An 18,441-nucleotide genomic window follows, 5' to 3' on the forward strand; every position below is an offset into this window, starting at 1 on the left:
GGAGGAGGAAGAGGAGGAGGAAAGGAGGCCTGTCCCTTTAAGGGGATTGGCTGTCAATCAGAAAGCCCTTTTCTTTGCTGGAGAAGAGGACAAAGATATTCAGAGTGAAAAAGTAAAGGACTGAGGAAGGAGAGGAGAGAGCAGCCAGGATTCTCCTCCCTGAAGCAAGTCTGTCCCAAAGTCGGAGAAGCAGCCAACCCTAGTTGGAGTCCGGAGTCCCAAAGCCATGGGTAAGTTTGCCAAGAACTTTAGCCACAGACACTGGAAGGTGGGACTGGTCCAGAGCTGGGGTCAGGCTGGGGATGCCCTTGGGGCTTTTGAATTCTAGGACTGGAGCATTGGGTTTCTAGTGATTCTGGGGTCAGGATATTCACTTTCGGCCCTGAGGGTGCTGGGTGCTGCTGCCTCATCACTCTCCATTTAGGATCCTGCTGGAGGAAATGCCAGTCAAGGAGGATAGATTGGCCTTTGTCCCTTTGCCCGGCTCCATTTGTCTCCCTCTTCCTCCTTCTCCATTGCTCTAAGGTCTTAGTGGCTGCTGGGCCTCTCCTTCCCCTCTCTTCTGTGGGACCAGGCTCAGAGTCTCTTGGAAGCTGGCCCTTAGCTCTGTCTGTCATCTCTTCATGGCTTGGTAGAAGCCTGGGGGCGCTGTCCTCTGGCACATTCCCTTCTAAGCAGGGTCTTCGGGGTACAGTTATCCCAGCCCATTTGTCAGCTAGAGTGTCCTTCACAAGAGAGTGTACTTTGCTCCTGTAGAAATGCAGGCTTTGCCTGAAAATCTCAATCGCTTCCTATAGGAACTCCACTCCAGTGACCCTCTGGTTGGTCCCCAGACTTCTGCTACACATAAAGTTCTCACTAAGATGACCATTTGTGTTCTTTCTAGTCCTTTCTGAAGGATGGAAAGAGGGACCAAACATTTATATAGTGCCTACTATGTGCAGGCACTGTGCTAAGTGCATATTTGTAAACAAATATGATCTTGTTTGAACCTCACAACAGCCCTGGGAGATAGGTGTTATCATTATCCCCATTTTACAGATAAGAAAACTGAGGCAGGCAGAAGAAAAGTGATTTTTCCAGGGTCACACAGCTAGTAAGTGTCTGAAGCTGGAATTGAACTCTAGTTTTCCTGACTCCAGGCCAGTGCTATATCCATTGAACCACCTAGTTGTCTCAGTGTACAGAGGCATCTTTTTGCAGGCCTTGTACTGCTAGTGGGGTATAATAGAAAGAAGGTTGGCAGAAGAGTCAGGAGCCCCCAATTCTGTCACTCATTAATTGTGTCATCTTGGTCAAGTCACTGTCTGGGTCTCAGTGGCCTCCTACAAAAGGAAGTGTTTGGATGTCCTGATTTCTAAGGTCCCTTACTGCCTCAGATCTCTGGCTTGGCTTCCCCTAGCTGTAAAATGAAGGAATTTGCTTGCATGCCCTTTCATCCCCATGCTGTGGTATAGTGGAAATCCGGCTGAATTTGGGGAGGATGAAGGTTTGAATCCCACTTCTGTCACACTGGGCAAACCGCTTAACTTCCCTGAGCCTTAGTTGTCTCTTCTGTATGATGGGGCTAATAATGGTACCTCCCTCTCAGGATTGTTGTGAGACTCAAGATAGCATTTGTGTAAAAGTGCTTTGCCAACCTTAAGATGTGGGCTCTGATGATTCTTAGGCACTATACCTGAACATCAGTTTCCTCACTTGGAAAATGGAGATAATAATCATTGTTCTGCCCCCTTAATAGGGTTACCAGTGGTCTTATACAAGGCAGTGAATGGGAAAGTTCCTTAAAAGTTATACTCTACAAGCACATGAGGGCTTGACTCCGAGCTGGCTCCAGCTCCCTGGGGTGGTTGAGCCCTTCCAGAAAAAGTTCTTGGAGTACTCTAGGTATTAGTGTCAGAAACATGTGGTCACCAGAGGAAGGTGTCTGGGGAAATGTCCTCTGGAGACAGTGGGATGCCAGGCTCCAGTCCTTGGAGATACCAAGGACTTGCCATATGGGCCAGGGAAGAGGGTACAAGTGAAGTGGTGAGTGGCTCAGGTTCCAGATAAGAAGGGATGAGGGTGAGGAGGGGTGTGAACAGGCTGAAATGCAATGCCTTTCTGCCAGCCAGGTATTGGCTTTAGATTTCAGCAGGACAAGACAGCCTCAGATAGAGGGTACTGCCAAAAGAAGGGGCAAATCGTACTGGAACTAGGCTCAGAGATAGGCCATATGCATCAGCTCCCACCTATTGGGTAGATGGAGAATAGTTCAGCCCGCTGAGATGAGGCCACCTCATGATGGCCCCCGGGGCTGTGGCCCCAGCCAACTTGTAGCCATGACATTGCAGAATGCTATAGTGTCTACCCTGGTTCCCGAAAAGACTGCAGGGATTGGGATTAGGGAGGCATCAATGACAGGTCCTTATGATTTGGCTTTGGTGGGGGACATGGACAACAGGGCAGAAGAAACCCAGAGCAATGCCAGATTCTCTTTTCTTGGTAATTGATCACCCCTCTTGGAGCAACAAAACTTTGGTTCCTAGAGTCTAGCCTTTAAGACTGAAGATTGAGAATGGTGGCTGTTACCCTGGTAACCAGACATCTTCTGCTTCATTTGAAGAGCTGTTGTTTACTGAGAAGGAAGTTTGGGCTTGCTTGGTGTGTGTGTGTGTGTGTGTGTGTGTGTGTGTGTGTGTGTGTGAGTGTGTGTGTGTGTGTGTGTGTGTGGAGGGGGGCTCAGGAGAAGAGTATGAAGGACAGAGCTCATGGCTCAGTCCAACAGCCCACAGCACCAGGAGACAAACTGGGTTCCATCAGCAGCCCTGATGTTACTTGAGTGATTATCGAGGAACAAACGAACATGTTCTTACTTAGCCAATCTGTTCCTGAGATAGCAGACTAATGCATTTGGGAGACCCCTTTGTCCCTTCTCTGACCTCCTCCCCACCAAAGCTAGGTAAACAATGAGCTCTGGGATAGGCAGACAGCAGGAAAGCACCAGAAAGAGCAGTAAGGGAGGGAAGGAGGAGAATCTCATCCAGGAAGGGAGACAGAGGTTTGGGAAGAGCCCTGGAATGAGAATCAGAGGACCAACCTAGGTACAATTCCCACCTTGAAGCATTTTGGGCAGATCACTCCCCCTCTTGGCTTCAGGTTCCCCATCTGAATGAGATGAGAGTCTCGTCTCGTCTAGTCTAGTCTAGTCTGATGAGAGCATCAGACTAGAATGATGTTCTTTAAGGTTCCTTTCACCCCCTATGTTCTATGGTCCTATGAAGCAAGAAACAGAGAAAAGGGTTTGCCTTTCTGAAGGGACTGGCAGCCAGAAACCCAGTGCTTCTAGATTTTTGTGGAGCAGGGGAGAGTGGGAACAGGAGCGAGGATTTGGGCCCTGGACCCAAACCTGTTGGGAGTGGAGCCTGTTCCAAGGATGGCATGCATCCTTCCCTCCCTACAGAGGAGGAAATAGGCTCAGAGATATGAAGGGATTTGGCCAGGATCTCCCAGGTCAGCAGTTACAGAGCAGATGGGTTTGGCCCATCGTTCTCTGGATCATAGTCTTCTGCCTTCCAACCATGGTGCTCAAGGAATGGCAGAATGGTCCAAATGCTGCTGCCCCAGAAGGAGACAGTTTCCTCTAGTGGTCATCAAATGGCAGAACTTCAAGTGCTATGGATGATCACCTGGTCCAACTGTCTTATTTACCAATGAGAAGACCTAAGACCCGAAAAAGAAGGAAGGGACTTGGCTAAGCTTCCTCAGCCAGCTAGCCAATGGTGGGGCTCATTACCTGACCTCATGTACCTGCCACACTTCATCCTCAGGTGGGGATCCCCTCACAGCAGATTGCCTCAGGGTTCATGCACCTTCATCTTCCCCACTCCACTCCCCCAAGCTGGCTTTGGAAGTCTCAGCAATTGGTCCTTGGAGCCCAAGGGAGGTACCAAGGCAGCAAATGAGGAAGGAGCAAAGAGGTGGAATGGGGAAGGAAGCCAGCTCACAGATAAGGCTTTGTCCAACTGTGCTCATCTTGGCAGCAAGGGTCATTGTTTATCTTGGCCTTTGCATGCTGTTTGTTAGTTCAGTCCTAGAACCCACCCACCAAACCTCACCCATCCCCAGTACCAGTCACGGCTGCTCTAGCATCTTAGACCTGTCAGTTCCCATAAGCCCCTATCAAGGAAGGCTCTGTTGACAAGGGCAGGGCTGAGAGGTTGGCCCTGGGTGGAGGGGGCAGAACAGGTCTCATGTCTGAGACTTAGAGATGAGAGCTCTCTTAACGGAGCCTGCTGCGTAATTAGGCCACCTCTCTCTCCCCTTTTGTCAGATGAAAGGGATAGGCTAGGAATTACACAGGGCTATGTTTTGTTGTCCTTGTCTTTCCATCCTCCGATGATCCCCTAAATTGCTGCGGGATTTTCACCCTCAAACCAATCATGAAGGGGACAAAGACTTGGGAAGCTAGCTTGTGGTAAAAGGCGATGGCTTCAGGTGGGATCCGGTCCTCACAGGTTGGCATCAATCTGAGGAATAGTTCTCAAGCCCCTGGGGACTCCAGCTGGTGACAGTCCTGTGACCTCCAGAGCCCCATGCAGGGTTCGGAGGGGAAAGTGCTTCAGGGCCAGTGATGGCTCCCTCTGAATCAGACCAAGTGGTCCAGATCTCTTAAAGAGTTCACTGACAATGAGCTCCAGTCAGCACCAAGTCACACAAAATCTCTTTGAATCGACACTGTCTCACACTGTCCTTTGATGTTTTCACAGGTTTTAGTCTAGCTGGAGAGAGAGACTCACCAGGATCCAGAATCTTAGAGCTGGGAGGGACCTCAGAGGTCACCAAGCCCACTCTCCTCATTTTACAGCTAGGAAACTAGGAAGTGACTTGTCTAAGGTCACACAAGGTAGTAAGTGGCAGAGCTGGGATTTGAATCCAGTTCTTGGAACTCCAGGTCTAGCACTCTTTCCACTGTACCACAATGCCTTCCCAAGACTATCAGCTCCTTGAGGGCAGCCACCAGAAGATGTCTTTTATTTTCTTCATGGCTTCTTGTCAGAGTCTTCTCAGCTATTCTTGTTTTCCCCATAGCACATTTAAATCTTGACCTAAAGTTTGCAAAGGATCTTTCTCAAATGACGTTAGAACGTAGGTAATCCAATGATGATGGTCCTCATCCTCAAGTCCAGGGTACTTTGTGCTGTGCTAAGATGTTCTCATGTAGTGGAAAGTTTGTGGGGGACTGTGAATCACATTGAAATTCCATCTCTGGAGCTCCTTAGCTGAATGACCTTAGGGAAGTCACCTTACCCTTCTGAGCCTCAGTTTCCTCATCTGTAAAATGGGAATAATGATACCTGAAGTATATCAGTAGTCAAAGGTTTTATTGTATTAGCCGGAGAAGTCTGGGGATATGACATCTCCCGGTGGATGAAAAATAGTTTCTCCAGAAAGCTCTGAAGGCCAGGGTGTTCTTGATAATAAAAGATTTTAAATGGAGAACACATGCCTCTTCTAGATGCAAGCAAATCGCTTGGCCTTCTGCACTGCAAATATTGACTTATGTCTATCGAATCTCATCTAACCAGCCTGCATAGCAGAGCCCATGTGAGCCTCAGCTGGAAGGGGACCGAGGACTGCCATGTGCACTCCAGGGGCCCGTATTCCTGGCATTTCCCATGTGGAGTCTGAGGTTTGGAGACATAACTAGGGCAGGGCTACTGGAGCTGTTTGCACACTCTAAGTTTCTGGACCCCGGCGAGGAGCTCTCACACGGATTCCTTCAGAGTAATTAAGCCCCCTGTCCCCACCTGAATTTGCTTTAATTACCTCCTTTTTATTTTCATACTGTGAATTACAAAGTTGCCTTTGAGGGTGCTTTGGGGCTGCTTGCCCCAAGAGACAAAGATGCCAATTGTGGTTCTGAAGACCAGTCAGACTTGCCCTCTGAGAATGCTGTTGGAGCAAACGGCCTTGTAAACGCTGATTTTCACTTGTCAGTTGGTCCGGGTCCTGGTGCTGGTACTGGTGCTGTCCCTGATCCTGGTGCTGATCCCAGTGCTAAGGACCAGGCCATGTCTGTCCTTAGTTGGGTTTCCATATTATCGAGGAGTTGTTTCTAGATAACCAGCCAGGTCTGTTTATTTTGGCCTTGATGTTAGATTTTTTTCTGAAACGTCTGCTTTTGCTCTCCCTTTGTTTTGAGCTGCAAATGAGGCACCAAGATATGCTAAGGTGTTTGAGGTCTGGGGAGATGCAGGATTAAAGGAGGACAGAGGAGCAGCTGGCAAGTCAAGCCCCTCCTTTCCCTGCTCCTGATTTAGCCTTCGCTGGAGCTAGGAGCATCCCAAAGGAAGGTCTTTCTGCCATTTGGAGGAGTGTGTACATGCAGAGTAAATGTGCTAGGTTGGGGAGGGGGCAATGCAGATCTTTGGCTTTTACTATATGGGCCTGCCCTATTTGGGGCAGCCTGGACAACGGCCAGTGGGTAGCACCCTTAACCCTTTCCTCACCACAGAGTCATTCCGTTGTTGCCCATCCTTCCTCCCACCCCCAACCCCTAGCAGCAGAATACTAAGGAGGCTGGAGAGAGGTAGCCTTGGTACAACAAAGCTCTTTTGTTCTGGAAATTGTGGAATGCTCTGTTTAAGTCCTGACCTTGTGGCAGGGTGAAAAAGTAGCAATGGGGTCACTGACCCCCCCAGAATTGAAGGGCCCTCCTTTAGAAGAGATTAAGATAGAGAAAACAGGGAGGAAGAGAGAGAGATGGAGACACAGAAGGAAAACATCAATATTGTCTACCTCAAAATTTCCTTTTCTCTTAACTCAGCAAAAACAAAACAAAACAAAACAAAACCGATTAGGATTGCTTGGGAATAAGGAATGTACCTTTCCTTCACTCTAAAAAGCAGAAGACTCATTTCAAGGGTTGTACTAAGAGGCACCATCTCTCTGTCACTCTTACTCATTGTGTGGGTGAATAAAGGCCTAGGTCTGTCAAAGCTCTTTTTTGGAAAGTTCTTGCTGACTAAACTTGGCCTCCATTCTCATCAGCGATGCAGCACTGCTACCTACATTCTCTGGACCCCGTAGAGTTCTGTGGTCAATTTTGGGTGCCATATCTTAGAAGGGACATTAACAACCCACACCACGGCCAAAGGAGGGAAGCCAGAAGGATGAGGACACACAGGCCACAGAAGAATTGTTTGAATAGTTAAATGAACTGGGAATGTTTAGCCTGGAAAAGGGGAGACTTGAGAGGGGAGCATGACAGCTGTCACATGGAAGAAGGAAAAGAATTAAGTTTTTAAAAATCGTTTTATTTTATTTTTGCATTGCTGTAATGAAAGACTTGCCTCCCTCGGCCACTCACCCCCCATAATGAAGAAGTATATAGTTGAGCAAAGCAGACAGACACATGGATCATGTATGATAGTGAATGATTCTGGAATCTACCAGTGACATCTCTCAGTTCCAGAGGACTGGTTGAAGCATGCCCCATTCAGGTCAATGGTGGGTCTGAGTTCCAATGTCTTGCTGTGGTTTTCCTTGTCCATCATTATGGACATTATATATTCAGTTCTTTGGGTTCTGCTTAGTCTGCAGCAGTTCAAATAGAATTATATTTAAGCAGCTTGGTCCTGGAGGTAAGAACTAGGAGCCATGAATAAAGTGACAGGAAGGTAGGCTTTAATCTTAATTGAAAGCCCAAACTTCCAGCCTTAAGTACGATGGGCTACTTCAAGAGTTACTGAGCTCTGAGGCTGGATAAACACTAGTCAGGGATGGTATAGACAGAGAGGATTACTGATCTGTTTCACTGTTGGCTGGGTGAAATAGTCACTTTGCCCAGAGGCTGAATCATCTGATACTACTACTACTACTACTACTACTACTACTACTACTGCTACTACTACTACCATCACCACCACTACCATCACCAATAAAGATAATAATGATAATAATAATCTCACCTGTATTTAGCCCTTTGAAATTCACAAAGGACTTTATACATTTTATCTCATTTGATCCTCACAACAAGTCCGACATACTCATCATAGTCAAGGAACTTGATTTTGTTGCTAACATGACCGATGACTTCTGTTTGAGTTGTGTTTGGTATTAATATGTGGGGTTTTTAAGAAATTTAATTTAATTCTTATTTTCAGTTTCCAGTTCTCTCCCTCCCTCCACTGGCTTCCCCTACCCATTGAGAAGGCAAGAAATGCGATACCCATTATACACATGAAGTCATGCAAAACCTATTTCCCCCTAAGCCACACACAGCCTGCTCTGTGGTATGCTTTGAGTTCTAAGCCAGTGCTGTAGGGTCCATGAGTGGTAGGAAGTAGAATTCACCTATTTAACTCTCTGAGTTTTTGCTTCCTCTCTCTACTGAAGACATTGGACTCAGGGATATCAAAGGTCCCATTTAGCTTTGCCAGTCTCTGATTCTTAGCCCTACCTGGGACTATTGACATCCCAAAGATCCCAGTGATTCTATGCTTGCTCTGTGAGCCCACCAGGCTTCAGATGTCCACTGCAGTCTCCAACTGGAATGTAACTGACTGTGCCAATTACCGTTTTGTGTCCACATGGCCAGGGCTGAAAAAAAAATGCTCCAGGAGGTCTAAAGAAAATCTGGCAATGGGGTCCTTCTCCCTATTTAAGAAAATCCCTCATGTGAACATTTCAAGCTGACCAAACAGCTGAGTTTTCTTTACTTTATAAAGGGATCCATGACAGGCTTATTTGTTTTAAATAGCAAGGCACTAGACTGAACACTTGAAGCAAGTCCAGTGCTTTACAAAATATGACTTGGAAAAAATGGTGTCTAGATGGATTCCCCCCCTCCTTGAATAAATGGGGAAGGAGCAGTCAGTCATGTTCTTTCCTTCTGCCTTTTAGGGGTCCTATCAAGAGGAAGCCCATCCCAGGCCCTGACTGCAGGCATTTTATGGGTCCCAGGCTTTCCTAGCCACTTGGTTCTCTGTTTGGCCTCTGCTTGGCCTCTTTTTTGGCACCTCTCTGCATGATGAGGGCAGTAGTTGGAGGCGAACTCTTTCCTACACTGAGTCACATGCACTTGCTAGCTCTGGTTGGGTCAGGAGACTTGGTTTGAAATCTTAGCCCCATCAGGGACTGTTGGCATTTTCAAGACACCTGCTTCCCTTCCTTTAGGATATTTTCCTCATCACAGAGAGGCAGTTCACTCTTTATTGCCTTTTTATAAAGTCTCTTTATAGCTGTTTGGACAGGACCACAATGTGGTCCATTGGCTGTTGAGAGTAGCCAAGCTGGGATACAAGGAACAAAGCAGCCATACAAAAATTTAAAGAAATCATTAGGCCTGGAGAGAGCAATGCCCTGTTCATATTGGCTAGTGTTATCTTCTCCCCTGATAGTCATTTCTACCTCCTTGTACCATCTCCCATATTCCTAAGCTAAGAGAACACAAACATTGTCCTGAGTAAACCCATTCCAGGTTCATGCAGCTCCTTAATCCAGGTAGTGTCAATCATGGTAAGAAGAAGGGATGGATAGAGAAAGAGTGCTAGATGTGAAGAGAGATGGACCTTAGTTTGAACTCCATCCCCCTCCCCATGGGAATTCCTGAAGGTTAGGGACTGCTTGCTTTTTGGTTCTACGTGCCTAACACAGTGTCTGTCACACAGTAGGTATTTAACGGATGTTTGGGCTGAAATGAAGCCCTGCTGTGAAGCCTAACTATTCAGCTTTCATCCATTCTTTACCTCTCTGTGCCATAGTGAGAACAAGTACCCAGGAATGTGGATGAGTCTTTTTACTGCCCATCTCTCCAAGCTCAGCTTGCATTGCACTTCCTTCATTTAGCCCAAAGGGACTGAACCACTCACTCAGAGCTCGTGGAGCTTTTGTCTGTACCATTTGTGTATCACCTTATATTGTTGGCCATCTAGTTGGAGTTGCAATCGGACTAGACGTTTTTTGAGGGCAGGATATGCCAGAATTGCTCACAGAGTCCTTGTTGATGGAGTGGAAAAATAAATGAAGGGAACAAAAAGGAGGGTCTGAGTAGATTGAATCTCTTCTAGGTCTTTATGGCATCTGGGTCTCTCCAGGCATAGTTTCCTTTTTTAGTTTTTGATTAATACGCCTTTTGGACTTTGAGGGGAAAGTTATCACCTCCCTTGTCTTCTTCTGTCCCTGGAGTCCACCAGCCCTCCACTGAGAAGAGGGAGGTCTGTTTCCACATTCGTTTTTTGAAGTCATTGGTCAACGTGTTGAGCTAAGCTCTGATGTCTTCTTTAGTGCTTTCCTTTACATAGTTGAAGTTTTGCTTGTTGTTTTTTGGGTTCAGCTTACTTTGTTTTGCTTTAGTACACACAAGTCTTCCCAAGCTTCTCAGAATTCTTCATAGGCTACAATTTGTTCAGCCAATACTCAAGCAGCCGGTGCAATCTTATTTTCAAACCTGAGATAAAACAGAGCCAGTCCCTTGCTGATTCCAGAGCACTGACTGAGTCTAGGGTTTCTGGATCTAGCCTGGGCTACTCAATAGAGTTGGGATGGGGTGGATGGGGTAGTTTGGCAGTGTGGTCATGGCTGCCCCGAGCCCTTTCTTTCTCTTCTCTCTCCTAGGTTTGTTAGAGTGCTGTGCAAGATGTATGGTCGGGGCGCCTTTTGCTTCTCTGGTGGCCACTGGGCTGTGTTTCTTTGGGGTGGCGCTGTTCTGTGGTTGTGGACATGAGGCACTGACTGGCACAGAGAAGTTGATTGAGACCTACTTTTCCAAAAACTACCAAGACTATGAGTATCTCATGAATGTGTAAGTACCTTCCTTTTGTCCTTCCTGGAGATCTGCTCTGCGTCCTTGCTCCCCAGCTGACTGTGACCAGAACTGGCTATCACGCTGAGCCCCTGATGTCCCAGCAGGGACTTGATGCTCAGCAAGGGGGGGACCCCTTGAGCCTTCTCTCTGGGGGCTGCCTCCTTTCCAGCCCTGCCTGAGGAAAAAAAACTAAAGCTCAGGAAAGAGCAGGCTGCCCATCCCCCTTCTGTTTGCTCACATCTTTTCTGTCTAACTTCTGCTAGGTGTGGTGAATGTTGATTGAGTTGGACCTTCCATCAGGGTAGGTATGGTGGACTCAGGGGAGGCACATTGTCTGGACAGAACAGGGGCCGCTGCCCTTGGGGTGTCCTGTTCACCACCTGGCTGTGCTCAGTCAGGGCCTAAGTATCTCCTTCCCCCAAGCTTCCCTTGGGTCTTTTCTGGGTGAAGTTACAGCAAGTTAGCTAGCTACTCTTTTCCTCTTCTTTGTTCATCTCTAGTCCCCTCCTGTCCTGTCTCTTTTTGAGGTAGCATCCCAGAAGGGTTAGGACAAGGAGAGTGGCACCCAGCTACTTGGGAATACAGGGTAAGTGAGGATTGCCAGTGGGTTGGAGCTGGGGACATACTGTCTTTCTCCTCCCTTTTTACTGGGGAGGGGGAACAAACACGGATCCTTCTAAAGAGCATCTTACAACATCGCCAAGGACCTCACTTTGCAAAGGAGGAGCTGGATCCTGAATAACAAGGCTTTTCCTCCCCACCCTCTCTGTCTGTCTGTTACTCCAGGATCCACGCCTTCCAGTATGTCATTTACGGCACCGCCTCTTTCTTCTTCCTTTATGGGGCCCTCCTGTTGGCTGAGGGCTTTTACACCACTGGTGCTGTTCGACAGATTTTTGGCGACTACAAGACCACCATCTGCGGCAAGGGCCTGAGCGCTACGGTAACAGGGGGCCCGAAGGGGAGGGGTTCCAGAGGCCAACATCAAGCTCACTCTTTGGACAGGGTGTGTCATTGTTTGGGAAAATGGCTAGGACATCCCGACAAGGTGATCATCATCAGGGTTTTGTGGGAATAACAAGGGGAGGGGGCTAGTTTGGGGTGAGTTTGTGGCCTCGTTCCAGCCCAACACTGGGCCCTCTGCAGGGGCCCAGCTGTTGAGGCCTAGGAGGGTGGCCACTCTGGAGCAAGAGGCTCCGGAAGAACGCGGTGCCCAGCTGGCTCAGCCTCCTTTTCCATTGGGTCCCTGGCAAAATCGGTTTCTAAAACGACAAGATGGTCTTCAGAAGTGGTTGCTCAAGCAAGACATTTCTAAGTCGTCTGCTGGCATGCTCTTTTCCCCCCTAAACTAAGAAGTCATTTTCTCAAAGATGTTCAATGAAGCACTGGCCTCCGAGTGGCTCAATTTCACATCTCTTAGGGTGTGCTGAGGTGTCCGTGATGTAACTGGAGAGAGAGTTGTGGCAATGAAATGATTAGCAGGATTGTCAGAAGCCAGGCAGTCCTGGCCTCCCAGCCTGCTTCTCAGGCCCTCACAGGGGTGGGACTAGATCAGATTGCTCTGTGTAGGGAGTCTGTAACAGTCCCCTGCTAAGGCCAGGGGGGATCTCTATGTTCTCCATCAGTGCTCTAAGCAGCTACTATCACCACCCCCTCCCCCCTCAGTGCCAGCACTTGGCTAAGAAAAGTTGTCTGTGAGCCCAGACAATCCACAATTGACTTTGGGTTCTGTTTGGGGGCCATAAGAGTTCCCAACTGGGAACGTTTTTCCAGGCTCAGCCTAAGGCAGGAGAGAGAAGGGGCACGGCTTTCTTTCGAGACCTGCTTTGGGGTTTTTGCACCTTCTCTGCCCAAGAACTAACTTTCACACCTCTCTAACCCAGGGTCCCCAGGGAGATAACTGTCCTATGCCACCTTCTCTCATTTCCATCCGTGGAGATCTCTAGTGTCTGGCACACACCACTCAGGGATTTCCCAGCTCACGAGCTTGCTTTCAAATGTGTCTGCTTGGTAACCTCCCTTTCTTGGTCGTTTGGATTGTTTTTCTAGTTCGTGGGCATCACCTATGCCCTGACAATTGTCTGGCTGCTGGTGTTTGCCTGCTCTGCTGTGCCTGTCTACATATACTTCAACACTTGGACAACCTGCCAATCCATTGCCTTCCCCAGCAAGACCTCAGCCAGCATAGGCAGTCTCTGTGCCGATGCCAGAATGTATGGCAAGTAGAACCTGGTGGGCTTGGGAGTCTGGTGGTCAAGACACAAAACCCTGGGGGGGGGGGCGGGGTGGGACAGTCCCCAAAGGTATGGAGGATGATGGGTCATCTGGTTCCATCTAAGCCAGAGAAAAGCCAATTCGACAAGCATTTATTTAGCATCTACTGGGCATAAGACACGAAAGCAACATTGTCTGTCCCCTTAGGAAGCTTACACAACACATACACAGATAAGTAGAGACAAGGGGAATTTGGTTGCCTAGGTTTAAGGCTGATTAAAACACCCCCAGAAGGCAGATTCAACACTCTGCAGGCTTGATTTTCATCTTTTTTTTTCATCCTTACCAAGTAAATTGAAGCCTGAGTAATTTTCTCCCTAGGGTAGGCCTTTCTTGGAAACAGTGGGGCTTTTCTAGCCTGGTCTTACTGCTGAAAGATATTTTCTAGTTGGCTGCTATCTCCACAGCAAAGTAAGGCCCCTTGGCCCTACAGACTTCCAGTAGAGCATTTGCCTTTGGGGGCAAGCACCCAAGATCTCCATCTTCCTAGAAAGAGCACTGACATCTGCAAGAAGATGTTCTTTGGGTCCTGGGCCTCCATTGAGTGGACCATGACTCATGTTTGTCTGGCTTAGGTGTCCTCCCCTGGAATGCTTTCCCTGGAAAGGTGTGCGGCTCCAACCTTCTGTCCATCTGTAAAACCGCGGAGGTGAGTTGCCCGTGGAGGTTACTGGCATCGAGGGCTCCTGCCTGTGGCCGTCAGCACAGGGCACTCTCAGCAATGGCACCATGGGCTCGTCTGAGTCACTCCAAGCTTGGGCTAAGTTGATTTCCCTTCCCTGCCCCCATCCCCTTGCGCCAGAGCAACCAACGTCTTTGAGGAAGGCTGGTCTCAGTGGCCAAAATGGCTCAAGGGAGAGGATGCAAATCACTTTGGGGGAGAGGGAACTTGCTGCTGTTCTGGGGAAAAGACAAAGAAGCTCCATGCAGCTTTGCTCATGAGTTTCACAAAGCCAGTATGAACTTTCTTTTAAGAATTTTTATTTTATGAGTAAGTTAAGAATTTCTTCTTAATCCCTGCTGGGAGAGAGGTGCTATGCTCAGAGGAAGCAGAAGAGGGGAATTCCTAGGGAGGAAGGAAGTCAGGCCGTGGGCATATACAGTAGGCAAAGAGTGGCTGCTTTGGCAGCATGAAGGGAATTCAGGAGAGCGCTGTGCACCCTAGGACGCTCTGCAGGGGAAAGCAAAGAAGGCTCAGTGCATGTCCTCAAAAAAGGTCCCCATGTAGTTGGGGATACAGAATGCACATGTGAGCCAACACCAGGCCATCCGCGTGCTGCTTTCCTGGCGTTCAATGCTGGCTGTTTCCTTGCAGTTCCAAATGACCTTCCACCTGTTTATTGCGGCCTTCGTCGGGGCTGCAGCCACCCTGGTTTCCCTGGTGAGTTAAGCCTTTGCATTATCTTGGCAAATGTCCTGGACTAGCTTAGGTAAGGACCCTGCTTGAAGGCAGGAAGGGAAGTCCTATGGGCCTCAGGAGACAGCCGTGATGAAAGACACTGCTAGACACAATAAAACTTGCGTGCTCTGGACTGCTTCAAGTTAGGAAAAGCAGATGGGAAGGAGAAAGAAGGTGCATGGGAAGGGTGAGCAGGTCTGGAGGAGCTCTCGGGCTCCCAGTTTAGAGGAAGTGGCTGCTCGCAGGCCTCCACTGAATACTTGCTAGGATGTCAGCCCTAAGTGAGAGGTAGAGCCATTTCCCATGGAGGAAGCAGGGAGGCCCAAAGGTCGTCACCCTCTTCATCTTGTTACAGGCATGTGACATAAGTGATACGGATACCATTGCCACTTTGACAAAGAGGCCCAGAAAGGTGCATTAATTTGCTCCTACTGACGTAGCAGAGAGCTGGGCCTCTGAGTCAGAAGAGCCAGGTTCAAGTCTAGTGCTCTTTCTACTATGCTTTGAACACGTGGACCTGGGCCATTTAAAGGAAATAACTCAGAGAAAGAAGGCTCCCAGCCAATGCAGGAAGAAAGATTAAGCCACATTGTTTTGGATAAAGTAGAGTTTTCCTGATGATTCACACTCTTATTTTCGTTTCTTCACAGCTCACTTTCATGATTGCTGCCACGTACAACTTTGCTGTCCTGAAACTCATGGGCCGAGGCACCAAGTTCTAGTGTCCAGGGCAGCACTCCCCCAGAGTCCCCTTTATTTCTCTAACAGCCGGGCTCTAACCACACAGCCGGGCAATGCTGCGGCTCCCACCTTAACTCTCTGCCTTCAGCGCTGACTGGCCCTCCTCATAATCAACAAGTATAACAAGAAAGGAGAGACTCGATGCTGGAGGCCATTCTCTGTCCTCTCCCTTCTGTCACTCTTAAGCACTGAGTTTTCCAATTCTTCCCTCTAGAAATGGGAAATGACAAAGAATGGGACTTCCTGACAAAAAGACGTGTTGAATTTTTAAGCATCTCCCAAGGACCAGGTGGTGCCTTCAAATCACCAAGGCCCTTCCATTGATGGGAAAAAAGGAGAGAGAGAGAGAGAGAGAGAGAGAGAGAGAGAGAGAGAGAGAGAGAGAGAGAGAGAGAGAGAGAGAGAGAGAGAGAGAGAATTAAATCACTTTGTCATCACCCCTATACAGGGGTCAGTGATCTCCTTGTTCTGGACAATGGAGCCCTCTCTCCTCTCTTCTTACTACCATTTGAGAAGGGAGGATTGCCCCTGTAAACATGTGAAAATTTGCCCAAATCTGCCTACTGCAGCTGGGAGAATAGGGTCAGAGCAAGGATCTTTCAGCTATGAAAGGAGAGCATTGACCCTGATATGATGGAATATTTAAGCCTTAACTCATCCAACCCTACTTATGGCATCTGTGTAGACGAGGGGACCCTCAGCCTTACACATTGTTAAGGGACAGCAACGTTAAGCTCTTAGCATCTTATCACTAAATAACCGTGATAATAGATAGGTACCATGATAGCCCTGTAGTTTCCAAGGAGTAGAGAGGAATGCCAGTTTGCATGAGGGAAACTGATCCAAAAAGAGAGATGGACCGATGGTGTGACCTACGATGTCCCTCTTCTAGGCACAGGCTGACTCTTTGCATGTCCCCTCACCCCCACCCCATTAACCAAATGTGTACGATGCCCTCCACTTGGTCATCCCTTCACAATGGTGCTTTTTTCCTGGGGTGGTGTTTGTCTAGTAACCAGGCAGTGGCTTGAAGATCTTGATTTGTTTCTCACCGGAGGAAATGTCACATTTCCCATTTTTTACTCATTCTTTACAACTTCGATCTTGTGCCTGAGAAAGCTACAGGATAATTCTTTTGACTATTAAGGTTGTTTTTCTTTTACGGGAATGGGACTGAAACCATCCTGAGTACTATTGAAATATGGCCATCTCTGTGCAAAATGCAAGGCTAGAGGCGGGGCCTTTGGTTAAAAACATCGCCAACCTGCCCTTTTGCACTATGCAAAACAAAACTCCATTGGAAGAACTGACTGGGTCATTCTTTCTAGCCAGGGAGGGAAGATGTTATTTAGTGCTGCCCTATGGTATTTGAGAGAAGGAGGGAGAGGGAAGTGGGGGAAAGAAAGAGACAGAGTACAGCTTAACAGAAGGCAGACTCTCCCTCAGGAAAGTCATGGGAAAAGGGCCAGAGAGGAAGGCATCTGGAGGGCTGGGCAGGCAGCTCGGGCATATTCTTTCTCTCTTCCTTTCTTTTTCTCCTTGGATTTCGTTTATTTGGTGCAGGACTGTAGCACTCATTGCAAGATTTCTTCCTTCCTTTTTTTTTTGTTCCAGAGTAGTTTCAGCTGCATTTATGGATATGTGAGATTTCTTCAAACAAGATTAGATAAGCTGTGTGGGAGAGGGGAGGGAACCGATTTCGTAAGAAACCAATCAAGATCAAGGAAAGTAAAAGTAGTCTAGACCTTGAGTTTTCTTTTGATTTAACTTAATAACCAACCTTTCCTCACCTTCCCTCGTATGTCTACACCCCCTCCCCACACACGGTATTTAACCGACTGAGAGTATCTTCTTCATTGCTGATTTCGAATTTCAACTTTAACATATAGAAAGGATAAAATGTCTAGAGCCTTCTTACAAGATGAATTTTATAAAATTAAAGACAATAAATTAAAATGATTCTCAATCATGGTTTTGTGCAGCATCCTGCATATGAACAAGCCTGTGGGACGGCTTTTTTGGTGGCAAGCAGGGGGACAGGGCAGATGACTCCACAGCAAGAGCTCCAGCCAGGCCAGACCAAACCGGACCGAGTACTCTTAGCTTACACAGAACTGCTGACTGAGCCTGCCTCACAAATCCAGCGTAGGCCGCTCTGAAATTGGGCTTCCTTCTCTCTCCTGTGCCCCCGACCAAGAGTGGCCTTTGCAGACGAATAGGAGACTCTCTGGCCAAAGCTCCTGCCCCCGCTACTGCCTTACCTCTCAAGCACCTTTGTCTAAGGCCTCAATGACCTGACTGGGCAAGAATGGGATAGGAGAGGAACTGATGGATCAGTCAGTCATTCAGAGGGAATTGGGGTAAAGCAGGATAGACTTCAGTGGAGGACTCTCCTTTGAAGTGGTTTTTATTGAACCTGCAGCTAAAAATCTTATAGGTCAAGTTGTTTGGGCAACTTCAAGACAAAGTCATGAGAAGAGATGCTTTCTGGGTGCTTGGCCCTGTCTGTGAGAACCTTGATATGGGGTGCTAATGCAGTAGGAGGCTTTTGTCCTCAGTTCTCAAGGAAGTCACGCTCTCCATCCCCCCGGACTTGGCCGTGTCCTCTGACACTGATCTAGGGCTGGAGTTTCCAAGCTCTTAGAAACTCCTCATAGAGAGAGGTCTTTGTTCTCTATCCTCCCACATATCATAACCCTCCGTTCTCTGTACTGAAAGAGCTCCCTTTGTGTTCTGCTCAGGCAAAGAGCAAGATGCAGCAGTGTAAACCAGAAACATTTGCTTACAGTTCTTGGGGTCAGGACACAGTGGGAGCGTGTGGAAGCCTTGGCTTCATCCAGCACACACTGAACTCTCTGAGCAGGTCACAGTCAAGAAACAAGTCGATGGGCTGGGAGCAGTAGGCGGATGAATTATGAGGGTGCACCAAGGGTGGGGACGGGGGTGGCAACCCACTCCAGAGCCATGGGAAAACAACTTGTGACTTGCTTCCCTGTCTTTCTGCCTTACATGTGACAGCATTCATGTACACAAAAACACATATTAATACATGGGCAGGAGCCCACGGAATGCACGCACGTGGTCCGCGATTCAAAGAAGTAAAAGCTGCTTAATTGGGCTGCCTTCTCTCAGTCCCAAATAATTCTCAGAACTCAAGGAGAAAATAGAGGCAGCAATGCCCACCCTCATCCAACCTACCCCAATTTTACCCGCTTTGAATTTTACTACTGTCGGGCAT

At 48.0% G+C, this 18,441-nt stretch overlaps 1 protein-coding gene across 2 annotated transcripts; it reads left to right on the top strand.

Annotated features, from left to right (window-relative positions):
- The first annotated feature begins 66 nt into the window (after nt 1–66).
- Nucleotides 67–17,169, top strand: PLP1 (proteolipid protein 1). Of its 2 annotated transcripts, none has more exons than XM_072626735.1 (7): nt 67–230; nt 10,600–10,786; nt 11,576–11,837; nt 12,839–13,007; nt 13,639–13,712; nt 14,379–14,444; nt 15,113–17,169. In XM_072626735.1, the coding sequence occupies exons 1-7, from the start codon at nt 227–229 to the stop codon at nt 15,182–15,184; spliced, it is 834 nt and encodes a 277-aa protein (XP_072482836.1). In that variant the 5' UTR covers nt 67–226; the 3' UTR covers nt 15,185–17,169. The 2 variants fall into 2 exon arrangements, with proteins under 2 accessions (XP_072482836.1, XP_072482837.1); XM_072626736.1 differs by having other exon boundaries at nt 98–230; nt 11,576–11,732.
- The last annotated feature ends 1,272 nt before the right edge of the window (nt 17,170–18,441 follow it).

Source organism: Notamacropus eugenii, chromosome X (genome assembly GCF_028372415.1).
Source record: "Notamacropus eugenii isolate mMacEug1 chromosome X, mMacEug1.pri_v2, whole genome shotgun sequence".
Taxonomy (NCBI): Eukaryota; Metazoa; Chordata; class Mammalia; order Diprotodontia; family Macropodidae; genus Notamacropus; species Notamacropus eugenii.